The sequence below is a fragment of the Vanessa cardui genome, chromosome 18 (assembly GCF_905220365.1).
Source record: "Vanessa cardui chromosome 18, ilVanCard2.1, whole genome shotgun sequence".
Taxonomy (NCBI): domain Eukaryota; kingdom Metazoa; phylum Arthropoda; class Insecta; order Lepidoptera; family Nymphalidae; genus Vanessa; species Vanessa cardui.
The window spans coordinates 3,264,496-3,278,507 of record NC_061140.1 but is presented as its reverse complement, the minus strand read 5'-3'; the positions used below and the strand labels follow the sequence as shown (position 1 = coordinate 3,278,507).

The following is a 14,012-nucleotide window of genomic DNA, read 5'->3' as shown; positions in this document are numbered from 1 at the left end:
CCAAGTGGTTAGATATAAGGCCACAGATCTAGATATACTGGTTTGAAGCCTCAGAACGGGCCAATAGAAGTTATTGGGTTTTTTGGAAAGGTTGGAATTTCGAAGCGTGGACATTCCCGTGCCTCGGGAAGCACATAAAGCCATTACTACTCCATCTTCTCTCTCTCTCTCTCTGCGTCTCTCATTTCTGACCTTGGAAATACATCTGTGCACTATAATATGTCCTGCGTAGTTGTCTAGTCTCTCACAAGATTGGCCATCGGGACCGAAGACGGTCAGGATGACATCATCATGATTAAAGAAATAATGTGTGCGGAATCTAACTCTTGTACTAAAATGTCTGAATAAGTTTGGCCGCTACGACCGAAAGCGTTCAAGAGGACATCACCATAAAGAATAAGTATGCTAGAAAACTCATTACGAAAAAGACAATTACATTCATTGTTAATTAAGCTTGGCGAGTCGCAGTGTAGGAAAATGAAGATATAAAACTTGGCACTGCTCAGCGTTTCAAGCGCCAAGATTGGCTGATAATAAAAGTGATTACATTTGATTCCTTAGCAGGAACATTTTTAAGTAGAAACTATTACTTGTTGAACAAAGTAATATAAAATATATTCATAAAGTCTAAATCTCTATTCAACAACTATTAGATACATATTCACTCTCGAAGACGCATCCCTCCACGTTATATTACTATCGGCGTGCATTAGTATGTGTGGCAGACGCTCGTGGGTACTATATTTCTTAGAACTAGCGCGCACTGGTAACGGTGACTGTTTCGTCACTCTTGTCGAGTCCGTGAATATGTACGGAGGTGCGCGCACATTACGACGTGACATTTGTGTCTGCATCTGTACATATTCACGGACTTGACAAGAGTGACAAAACAGTCACCGTGACAAAAGTTACCAGTGCGCGCTAGTTCTTAGTGTGCGTGAGATAACTTAAGAGTACATACAGCAAAAATATGCAAATTAATTATATTCATTGAGTTTATTCCATTAAAATAATCAACGTGGAGAAGCGTGTATTTGTGAGTGAAGATATCTCATACGAGATACTTGCAGCTAATTCTAAGATAAATACTAAGCTTTTATTACCTTAACAGTCGATTTTTTTATCTAAATATAAATAATGCTCCCTAGTTAATAATATACATTACTTATAATATTATAAATTATATATGTACCTGTATTGGTCCCTCCAGTAAATATCCAAGCTCCAGTAGTCTTCGCAGCTTTTAACAATCCTTTCCTGAGTACTTTCTTGAGCTTCGGCTGAAGATCGAAGTTAGCTTTTCCACCTTGTATAGTTATGAGAAGCTTCGGTCTGTCGAGAGCCCATTCTCTCGTCAACAACTGGACTATCAAGTCTGGCCGAGTATCGTGGGATAGTCGCACATACTGAAGATAAAAATATTCAATCAATAAATATCGAATAGGTTATTAAAATATCTTAATCATGTCTGGTGGGATCATGCTGTACCTGTGCTTTGGTCGGGTGCGGCCCTCCCTGGAACTCGACGGTACCATACGCATCAGTTGGAGCAGCCTGGGTATGCCGAGTTGGTACCCAGGCTTCGCCAGGTCCAGCTGTTTGAATGTTCGCTCCATGAGCAGTCTTACTGAGACCGCACCAACATCTGTTGATACAAAATAGGCATTATAACTAAAACATAACGTTATACTAAGCTTATCAAATTTGTTAAATAAGGGTAATGTGCGTAAGAGATTATCTGTTACATGTTTATCCACCAATCTACATTCGAGCCGCGTAGTGTCATAAGCTCTAAGCCTTCATCTCAAGAGATGAAGAAGTTTGTTGAACCATTGGGATATTTTAGAGCCTTACGATTACCTTACTTTAAATTTATAAGCTTAAGTCGCCTGATTAAACAAAAACTTTATTATTGTAACAGCAACACCATTTTCGACTCATGAGTAGAAAATAAATTTAATTTTCCTCGCCTTTCAAGTTAATTTGTTTGAACTTAGAGCATTCATCTAGGTAATAGGTGTACTTAACGTAGTCTACTTGAATTTTATTTAGCGAATGCGAAAATATAAAAATTATATTTTACGCTAAACTATTAAAGCTCGTGTATCCTCTTTTGAGACGTTCGAACCCGACGTAAAAAACAAAAAACGAAAAACCTAATCACTGTCTAGTTTTATGACAGATCGTTTTTAGAAATTTTCGTCGATAATTTTATTTAAAACGATACAAAATTATTAGTTACATCAGAAAAAAATTGGGCATGGAAGATGAAAATACGAAAGATGATCCAAACGAGCCTTCCACAAGTAAGAAAGCGAGTCAGAGTAATAACTCCGTCGACGATGAATATAATGATAATCAAAGAATAAATAGAGACATGTCAGATTCTGATACTTATTCAGAAGCAAGTGACGTGGAGATGGCAAGAGCTGAGCAAGAGCTGAGGACAAATTCGATTCTAAAGAAATATGTTAAAAGTAGCGCGAAGAAGAAGAACACGAAACGTTTGGGGGGGAGGGTTAAAAAAAGGGGACGTCCGCCAGCGAAACGTCAACCACGCAAACCACTCAAGCGCAAGTCCAAAACCACAGGTGAAAAGAAAGAGAGGGATGTATCCGTCTCGACTATTTTCACGCGTTTGTCGTCGAATGGATTCCAGACACCTGGGTGTGACCGTTGTGGACATCGTTGTTGTCTAAGAAGGTAGTGACGTCAAAAAATTTTGTTTTGTTGTCATCTGTGATGTTTAATTAAATAAATTTATTCTTTCTCGAATTCTTTTTTTATTTACGATACAAAAATCGATTATATTTTAGTAGGTACAATAACGAATTATGGGAGAAGTTTGATCGATGTGAAAAGGATCTTCTTAAATATAATCAACATATAAGAACCGATAAAGATAATAAAATGGATCAAACAATAAGATGCTCAGGTTAGAAATGAACTATATGGTACCTATTATTATATTGCATTGCTCAGTCCAATTCAACCATTAAAGATATATTATTTTCTTTTATTTAATTATCTAATGTCAGACATTTAATTTATTCACCATTACTGTAATTACAATTTCATTTTCACATGTAACTTCATTTTTATAATTTTCGTATTTTCCTCAACCGTAATTGTAATTTTCGTATTCAAGAAACAAAGCAACTGAAGCAATTTGAAAAATTAAACGTACACGCTATAAGACATTTAAAAGTCAAAATAAGCCACTTATTTACAAAACCATATAATTTTTAATGTGTTTTTGAATATTGCAATTTTTTTTTTAAATTATTTTTATGGTATAGGTTGGCGGAGCATATGGACCACCTGATGGTAAGTGGTCACCATCACCCATAGACAATGACTCTGTAAGAAATATTAACTATTCCTTACATCGTCAATGTGCCACCAACCTTGGGAACTAAGATGGTACGTCCCTTGTGCTCGTAGTTACACTGGCTCACTCACCCTTCAAACCGGAACACAACAATACTGAGTACTGTTATTTGGCGGTAGAATGACTGATGAATGGGTGGTACCTACCCAGACGGGCTTGCACAAAGCCCTACCACCAAGTCATAACCCACCACCATAATAAAACTTAAGGGAAATTAACAAAAGTCTATCTTTTAGATAAAATCCACTGAAATGTTTTTAATCAAATAATCCAATTACTAAGTTTCCAAGTATCAGTTCTAAATGAAATTTTAACAATTGTTTTCTCTCGTTTCATTATGAAGAAGGAGCTCAAGCTGGATCTCGCAGTATGATGTTATCGTCTTTGTTCGTCTCAAGTAATTTTTCGGCCGATGAAACTCCACCACACGCGGCCATTTCATGTTGCGAGGTTAATTGTAATAATCATTTCAAAATTAATACTAAAAGGCTCCGTAACTTATTTTACAGTAAGCATTCAAAAATATTTAAATACAAGAATAATAATTTTTTCTTACGCTACAAACTACATTTGTGCCCACAATTGAAGACAAAATGTAGATAAATTTCAAGTTTTTAATAGATAGAGTGATTCGTTAGGAAGGTTTTTATATACAATACATTGACAATATGTTTAAGAAAAACTGATAATTTTAGAAGATTCTAATGTGATTTCGTAAACAAAGCAATTTCGTAGTATATTTTGTACCAGTATTGCAGCCGTGCGAAGGGTTGGGTTGCTAGTTTAATACATTTCTCAAAAAAAAAAATCTTAAATGTAATCGGTAGAAGTGTAAATAAAAAATCAAAAATTTTTCGCTTGCAAGTATATTATCAAATATATATACGGCATCTCTTATTCAAGTCGTCGCCGATCCTAATGATATTATAGGTACCATTGCCGATAAACTTAAAAAAACGCTGGTGTCGTTCTCTTACGAAGTAAAACTCCGAATTGACGTTTTTTGATCATTGAATGTAGTTTAGTTCTCAATGTATTTAAATCCATATGCAAAGTTAAGCCGCGGAAAAAATCTATATTTAATGGCTGGATTTAACTAATGGATTCCGAGGTATAATAAAATATATTAGAATACAATGAATATTCAAAAACATTACTATTGTCTATAAATTTTACGAACTAATTTCAAAAGTACTTAACGTTTCTAAAAATATTAGTCATCATTAGATACATCAAAAGTCAAGGTAAGAGAGTTTTATCTTTACAATATTTTATAACTGCATTTAACAGTTCTTATTTCTTTAAAGAAATCTGTTGACGTACAAATCGCGATTTTAATAAAAATATTTTATTAACATCTGCTTTTTACAGCTCCTTGGCATTCAGCGAGGATTATGTGGGCGCCTATAAAAGATAATGTGACTTTCGTTTTCATACGAAATTAACATTAGCCTTAGAAATAATTCTGAAGCCAAGATAGCCCAGTGGGAAAACGGAATATTATGGGCTGAGTAAAATAGACGAAAATAAGTGGTCCAATGATAATGATTATACTTTCTTTCTTTAATTAAAAGAAGCTGGGCTTTGATGTGTTTAAGATTTCGATTATCGTGAAAGTTTTACTATAGTTGTGCAAAAGCATATCTATGTTCTACTTTAGTTAAGACACACGGAGTCCTTACTAAGATTGAATATATCATGATTAAAAAACATGTTTTACAGTAAACTATAACGAAAAAACTAATAATTATAGAAATTTTGTTAACTTGCTTCAATGTGCCTGTTATAGAAAACTGTATATATAGCAAAAGTAACTTCTTTCCAGCAGGATATCCGATAGCATATTTCGTTTTTGCGCAATCTGTTTTCGTTTTTGCGGCCTATAATGTCTATAACTACACTTTCAAAGAATAGTTAGTTGTGGCCTAGTGGCTCCAACACGTAGTCAACTTTATATGACAAACTTCGATACTTGTTAGATCGTTGGAATTATTCTGTAACAAAAACTAACGCGGCAGATTTTCATAGCGAGATTTTTTTTCCAACTACCAAGTAACACATAATATAGTGGAAACACATAGTAGTTCTAATTTAAGTTTGACTCCTCAATGATCAGTTATGATTTACGCGTAAAGACGCGGTGGTACCACTGCACCGTCTTATTATTTACCACTATCCGTCTCGGATCTTATATTTTACCACTAGTGGCCCGTCCCGGTTTTACACGGATGTATAAGTTTTTTTTTTAATATTTTTTGTTGCCTATTTTCCGACACGTTTTATCTTAACTTATTTACACAAATGTCTTAACAAATTTCATTACTAACCCTTCCTTATGAATTCCTCTGTCTATTTCTGATAACCGCATGAAAATCCGTTCAGTAGCTTAGGAGATGGCTAACATACAGACAGACAGACGCGACCGGGGAACTTTTTTAATATGTAGTGACGGATTCATTTTCATAAGCGTTTTGTAAATTTAATTTCTTATATTGCAGATAAATCCGGACATGATACATGAGGCTCTGAAGCGGCTTACGATGTGGAAGCAGGATGTACCGACGAACTCTATACTGGAATTCATAGCTGTTAGTTACTATTCATCGTTTTATAAATCCAAACTCAGCTCGATTAGATATAAATACATTTATTTAACATAATAGTTTCAATCGGCATAATTCCAAGGTGTACAATCAATCACCATTAATTTTTAAGATAACCCTGTAATAATAAAGCCCAACCTCCAATGTAGTTTACTTTTCCCCAAACCCCGTTCAAAATCAACCGCCTTTTGTTTTTCTCGTGCCAAGCAGTCGCGACACCACGCCACGGGATGAATTGACGGGAGTCCCACTATACGGTGTCGATAACCGAATCAATAATCATACTAATAAATGGTATTTCAATTTAAAAAAACGTACTTAGAAAGGAAAACCGTTCTAAATATTATTATTTCATTTAAAATTATATAAGTATATTTAAAAATCATGACAATCGTGCTATCAATTTTTATTTGCATTTATTTCTATCTATACCTCTAATTTATTTAAGATTGATACAATGTGTGCATAAACCGACTTAATACAGTATATTATGTACCAATACCTTCCTTAAATTATAAAGATTTTATTAATTGTAAGATTGTAGAAATTGATTCAATGGAAAATTTTTAAAGTTTTTTAGATTACATGAGTTATATATAGTTACAGAGTATATATAGTTACATGAGCTATATTTAATACGTCATGTTTTATCATATTAAGTATCTATGCTAATATTACAAAGCTGAAGAGTTTGTTCGTTGAGCGCCTTAATCTCAGGAATGATCCAATTATCACAGTGATAGATATCCCACGTATCGAGGATAGCTATAGGTTATGTACCATCGTGTTATGACCAAATAGTGTCAAGTTATAAAAAAAATATTTTTTATCAAAGCTTGTAGGCTAGTTCACAAAAAATATTTATGAGAGAATTTGCAATATCGCCGAGCTAAGTTAGGACGAGCAGATAGACCTTTGCATTTATAATATTAATATAGACGAAGTTAATATCAATCATTATTGTATTATTATATTATCTGTCGTCATAGTAACGTCACAACAACAGCCTGTAAATTCCCACTGCTGGGCTAAAGGCCTCCTCTCCCTTTTGAAGAGAAGGTTTGGAATATATTCCACCACGCTGTTCCAATGCGGGTTGGTGGAATACACATGTGGCAGAATTTCTATGAAATTTGTTACATGCAGGTTCCCTCACGATGTTTTCCTTCACCGCTGAGCACGAGATGAAATATAAAGACAAATTAAGCACATGAAACAGCGGTGCTTGCCTGGGTTTGAACCCGCAATCATCGGTTAAGAAGCACTCGTTCTAACCACTGGGCCATCTCGACTCATCGTACAGTAACGTCACAATTGCATCAAAACGTTTCAGACGTTTGAAAAGATGACTTTATTGTAATCTCGGCTGTATCGTTCAATCTCCATCGAACTTGACATTGGCGAAAAGTTTGTGTCCTCTCCGCATAAATAAAAAATAAAAGTAGACTTTATAGTTTACAACAATTTTTAATAGAAATACCAACTGTTATATTAATAGATTTTTTTTTGAAATATTAAGTCTTGAAAAGTAGTTATTTTTATGTGATAACTTCTCATGGGAGTGTAAACCGTTTGGTTACGTAACGCGTTACAGCGCCATTTTGTCTGGCTTCCCTTTCTCTAACGCATTCGTCAGCGATTAGCTTAAGTTATCACTTATGGCAGGCATCTTGAGATGCACACGTAGTTTATATAACTAAGGCGTTGCAAAGGCTTTTTCTTCTATATATGTGTGTATATCATGACGACCTCCGTGGTCGAGTGGTGTGAACACCGGTTTTCATGGGTACGCCACTCCGAGATCCCGGGTTCGATTCCCGGCCGAGTCGATGTAGATTACCATTAGTTGTCTATGTTGCCTTGGGTCTGGGTGTTTGTGGTACCGTCGTTACTTCTGATTTTCCATAGCACAAGTGCGTTAGCTACTTACATTGGGATCAGATTAATATATGTAATGTTGACTCATATTTATTTTATTTATGTCAGTAACTCAGTATGGTATTTAGTTTCCGACTTATGTTCCTAAGCGTCTTATCATAATTTGACAAGTTCTCGTTATCTTCATCTTACAAATCCTGCATCTATATATGTCATACTTGTATGTATATGTAATTAACTGTAGTTATTCTAACCAAAAGAGGACAAAAGCCATATCAATAATATTTGACATACCCTTGACGCTATATGATTGGTCGAGAGCTGATGATCTGAATGATATATAGTTATTATGAATTTTGTATATCAAAATTTTCTTGGTGGTAGGGCTTTGTGCAAGCCTGTCTGGGTAGGTACCACCCACTCATCAGTTATTCTACCGCCAAATAACAGTACTCAGTATTGTTATCTTCCGGTTTGAAATGTGAGTGAGTTAGTGTAACTACAGGCACAAGGGACATAACATCTTAATTCCCAAGGGTAATGGCACATTGACGATGTAAGGAATAGTTAATATTTCTTACAGCGTCATTGTCTATGGGTGATGGTGACCACCATCAGGTGGCCATATGCTCGTCCGCCAATTTATACCATAAAACAAAAAAAATGGCGTTTTGAACGTCGATAAAGCTTTATAATTGAAATAAAAGTGGGTATAAGTATTTAAGTAGATTAAGTATTGTGTTATAAATAAAGATATATTCAACGGGAAGTGTTAGCAGTGTTCAATATAGTTGAGCTATTAGCTAATTGGATGGAATAAGTGAAACTGAGGGTCATTTATCTTTGTTCCTACGTCGATTGGTGAGAGAGAGAGAGAGACACTATATGTGACATTATGCAACATAATATAAAATCCAACATGGCGGAGAGATATTACGGCATTAACGTAACCACAAAATAAAAACATTCTGCTAATACGCCAATGCAGAATGGGTTAGATTACATAATATTTATTTATTTTTTATATTATCTATATAAAAAATCATTTCATTGAGCCGAGATGACCCAGTAGTTAGAACGCGCGCATCTTAACCGATGTTTGTGGCATCAAACTGAATATTCATGTGCCTAATTTGTGTTTATAATTCAACTCGTGCTCGGCGGTGAAAACATCGTGAGGAGACCTGCATGTGTCTACTTACATAGGAATTCTGCCACATGTATATTCCCCCAAATTACATAACCTTAGTCCAGCAGTGGGAAATTTACAGGCTGTTGTTGTTGTATATAAAAAATAAATCTAACCTACAGAATTTTTTGTCTTTTCACGGGCGTTAATACACAAGTCCCAATATTTTTATTGACTTGCGTAATTTGTAACAAGTAAAGTCCTTAAATATTTCACTTTTTAGTCGAAGGTAATTCTTATTAGTATGAAGGTTTTAGAATTTATTCCACCGAGTTACTGAATGTCAAGCCATGCCATACAACGGTTTCTAATACCCCGGTTGAATAAACACGAAATTGGTTTAAAATAAAAAGTAATTACGATAAATGTATTTAAATGAAAATTATTTCAATTTAGTTCAATCTCGGACATTAAAGAAACGATTCAAAGCAAAGTACGCTCGAACTGAGATACGCTTTTCGTTTAAAAACATTTAATTACAAGTTTTTAAAACTATTTAAAGTGAATTGCCTATTAGCATGTAATTTATAAAACTTTGCGAGACATTTATCTTTTTTAAAATTTTAATTAACTTTTTTCATCATACTTAAAAGTACTTAAGATGGCGATCTTGTTAACCTAGCGATGTTTTTTATTCATTTTCATATGCCGTCTTAGTTAATTATTAATTAGGAAGAGATTACCGGTGACATAATTTTTTTTTTTAATTAGCTCGTTTAAAGTTAAAAAAGATACACAGATTCGTATAAATTAATGATAAGTATTTGTAATAGGAACTCTTTTTGCATATTTTTCACCAAAATGTAAAACAAAAAAATAAAATCTTCTAAAATTCAAATACGGGTTTAATTATGTATTTTAATTGATAAACTTTTTCAGTTTATATATTGAAAGTTTCATTTTTAATTTCCTTTTTCAGCGAAATTATCCAGTTAATACGAAGAAAGACAAATTACTGACAGAGCTGTTTGACAAGCTCATGATCGCTAATATACTGGGTACGGTTATTTTCTATAATATCTTCCTATTTCGATGACGTAAATTCTTTAAGTACGTGTATGTTATAGATCAATAATTTAATTTTATTTGATGGTAGGGTTGCGCACTCATTTGACATTCTACTGACAAACAGCATTTATCGAAAAGTTAGTGAGCCAGTGTAATTACAAACACCAGGGAAATAACGTATTAGATCCCAAAGTTAGTGGCGCACTAGTGATGAAAGGAGTGGTTAATATTTCTTACAGCGCCATTGTTTATGGGCGGTGGTGATCATCTAACCTACATCTTAAAAATAAAATAAAAATTAAATCAATATTCCGAACACATTTCACCTTTATATTCCTAAATATATTGTTATATCGATTAGACTATATCTACCGAAGTATTTATTGCATATAATAAGTGAAGACAACGTTTCTTTTACCATAGAGAAACAAATAAAATGAACTTTACAATCAAATCGTTTTGCTTTTGATATTATCGAATTTGTTGCCTTCAGGAATAGTTTCACGTACGTCAGCTGACACGTGGGCTTTAGGGCACATGTTCCAAAAGCGAAGACCAAACAGGAATCACGTGGCTTTGTTCTGGAAACTGTATGCGGATACTTTAAAACCAATTGCTAAGAAAGAGGTAACTTATACATTGTATTTCATACTCTTTAAAGCCTGGTATACATTATATACTTTTAAATATTTCTTGGTATAACGATTATGTATTCAACAACTGTGCAAAGTTTCATGAATATCGGATGTGTACAAGAGTACAGCAAGCTAGAGTGTAATCATTATTTTCTTACTTATAATAAAATCGGATGGTAAAGAATCTGGTCAGTACATCGTAATAGTACGTAGTTTACATCTTAGTAGTAGTAGTATAACCTAGCTGCTGAAAATAACAGCGATTAAATCTACAAGAAACCTAAAAAATACAGTAAACATAAGTAACACATATAGCACTTCATTTATTACAGAATACGCAAATAGCTGACGAGGCTGACACGTGGGGGAAAGAAACAGGCACAAATGTTAATACCCTTAAAACATATGACGAAACAATTATATAAAAAAAAGAAAAACGCTGTAAATTAGCTTCAAATTTTCAAATATGAGTTTTCATTTAAAAAAGGTTTAATAAGACTATTAGCCGAGATGGTCCACAGGATGAAATGAAGTTAACAGTTCTTACGAGATTACACTTTACTTATATCAAGAGATCTCATCCAAGCATATTGATGATTGATACGTTACAGTTGTATGCAAATAAACATATCTACTAATATTATATACGCAATATTATGTATATATATAAAATGAAGAAGAAGCAATACATAAGGATGGGGTATCTTAAAATGAATATATGTACAAACTTAATACAAATTAAAAAGTATAAATAATTATCTTTTCTTTTATACCAAATACATACAGATACAAGAGTTAACCAATAATATTGAGTCTCATGTAACTCATGGGATCTGGGAATAGTCAAAGTTGCAATAAAAAAAATGTATAGCGGAATTGTAAAAAATGTTTGAAACACGTCAGTCTGCAAAACTGTACGATTCAAGCCAAAACTATTTGTTTTGCCAATCGATTCGAGTTCATTTGACATCGCTAACATTTATTTTGCAAACGGTACATATCTGTCTAAGTGTGTGCGTATTTGCGTATTATAATGCTTATTATATGTGACTTCTTATTCCAATTTTGAAATTCCTTTCTCAATAAAAGTGGTCTATAACAAATGAGTTTTCAGATATAATAACGATCAAATAGTCGAGAAACTATTTGATGTACAGAATATTCACGTTTCACGTAGTATGTACTTCAATATTTATGTAAGACAGTTTTCTAGACTTTATTTTATTCTGTATCTCTCCAGACCTGAGATGAATAATCCTTCAATTCCTAAAGGAATGTGCAGGCGAAATGCAGTAAAGAAGATTAGGTTTCTTTTCGCCCAAATTCGGCACAAAAGAATAAAGAAAATTTAGTTTTCCACTTACCTACCTATACCTTTGTATACATTACCTTAATTTTAATATCGTTTATGGATATTTCAAGCAAAGGATTTCAAATAAATGAAGTCACGCCTATATTAAAAAGTGCCTAGGTTTAAATAACACCATTGAGACTACATATTCGTCGATGTCAAATGTGCCCATATTTTGCTTATCAAATAACTTTAAAAGGGGTACAAATGCTAGTACCAAATTGTAACATTAGGGTTTGAAATTGGCTTGAAGGACTACTTCTTCTTGAATTCATCAGCATAATATTTCACGAAACATTATACAACATATTTGTACAATACTTGGTAATGTCGTTTTGCAGGCAAAAGGAAATTAATTTATTTGTTAGTACTGTTACCGTCATCTCCTTCAAATTAGAAAGATTATTCAAAAGCAACATTAGTCAGTAATGATATACGAAATAATTTGAAATAAAAAATAAACCAAGCGGCGTAGAACACTCGCAGATAAGGCTCAATTTCGGACAAAAATTTTTGTGCATAAAGAGAAATAGCTGGATATGTAGACTTCTTATCCGTATGAAGACGGGACATTTAAATAGCATTTTTTTTTATGTTTGTTACCTCATAACTATTCACGGGGTGGACCGATTTTGATAATTTTTTTTTTGTTCGAAAGGTAGTGCTTCCCGTGGGGTCCCATTTTAATTTAATTTTTTTCCGATGATGGTATCCGTATGAAAACCACATAAGTCTAAAATTTGCATTATGTATATGCGCGACAAATAGGTGAATAACTGAAAATCACGTAAACCAATTTTGATGATACTTTTTTTATCATAAAATATATACTTCAAGGGTAGTTTGGTGAAAGTTTGGTAAAGTTCGGCTCCAAATATAACAATAACTATAACTAGGTTATATAATCGTAAATCGACTTTTAAGTACTCTAATATTTTTCATTTCATTTTACCTAGGAGGACTCTAAAAACATGTTAAATATGCAATTATTTTTATTGCTTTTTAGAGCATTTTTATTTGTTTTAAAATATTGATTTGTTTGAAGTCGGTTTTTCTTTTTGTTAAAATTTTATTTATTGTTCTGTTTTCGTTCATGGCGAATACATAGTCGGTCGCCCCGTTACGAATAGCAGAAATGAAAAAATATTTGAGAAGATGAAAATCCGCTCCGGGACTTGTCAGTGCGGAATATCGCCCGTTTTGCCCTGAGGAATATACGTCATTCTCTACCATAATATATTTATCGATATAATTTTGTAATAATCGACCCGAGCTTCAGTCTGTGAATAATTACGTCATGAATAAGATATAACATCGTAGCCCGTTAGTCTTGAATAGTCGGTGTTTGTACAGGCCATAACAATTTAGACTACACAAATATATAGTTCGATCTTCTAGAATTGAAAGCATTTGTCTATTTATGCAGGATTTGCGGTAAACCAATTCTCTTGAAGGCATAAATTGGCATAGTTTTTCTAATTCATGTTAAACGAACAGATTAATCTAAGCCTAGTATTCTAGTTTGGGGTTAAGCGGCCCAAATCAATAGAATATTTGTGGTCGAAAAGTGGAGGCCATAAAATCGGACCGAATGTTGATTTAACAAATAAATTAAAATATTGGGAATATATTAATAAATGACAGTGTATTAAGAAAATTGGCGTAAAATGTAAGCATGTCCATTACATATTCCCAACTGAACCGTTAGTGCTGAGTTTGCGAATGTTGTTTAATGTATAATTAGTATTAATTTATATAAATAACAAACCACGCGGTCACAACTTTTTTTCTCACCTCCTCATTATATTTTTCCAGCTAGAATTGCTCCCGGACCGACTATTAGAGCTTTTCCTTTGTCTATATTAAATAAAATAACAATACTACGAAAATAAATGTTTAAACAAAAGCTCAAAAAGTAAATAACATTTGTATAATCCGATTAAATTAATTAGATACT

The 14,012-nt window shown here is 33.4% G+C and overlaps 2 protein-coding genes across 9 annotated transcripts in view; one reads left to right on the top strand and one right to left on the bottom strand.

The window, feature by feature from the left end:
• Nucleotides 1-14,012, bottom strand: part of LOC124537682 (transient receptor potential cation channel trpm) — a 347,813-nt gene that overhangs the window by 73,725 nt on the left and 260,076 nt on the right. For all 8 annotated transcript variants that reach the window (XM_047114599.1, XM_047114603.1, XM_047114602.1 and 5 more), the window contains 2 exons: nt 1,489-1,645; nt 1,193-1,406 (listed from right to left, as the gene is read on the bottom strand). In XM_047114599.1, coding sequence (XP_046970555.1) covers nt 1,193-1,406; nt 1,489-1,645 — 371 coding nt within the window. The remainder of the gene's footprint in view (nt 1-1,192; nt 1,407-1,488; nt 1,646-14,012) is intronic.
• On the top strand, nt 2,158-2,726 carry LOC124537685. Its single transcript, XM_047114611.1, has one exon. It carries the CDS (start codon nt 2,261-2,263, stop codon nt 2,705-2,707), a length of 447 nt encoding a protein of 148 aa, XP_046970567.1. The 5' UTR covers nt 2,158-2,260; the 3' UTR covers nt 2,708-2,726.

Bases quoted from the DNA above. Each gene is read 5' to 3' on its own strand.
- LOC124537685 (XM_047114611.1), top strand. From the start codon at position 2,261: ATGGAAGATGAAAATACGAAAGATGATCCAAACGAGCCTTCCACAAGT.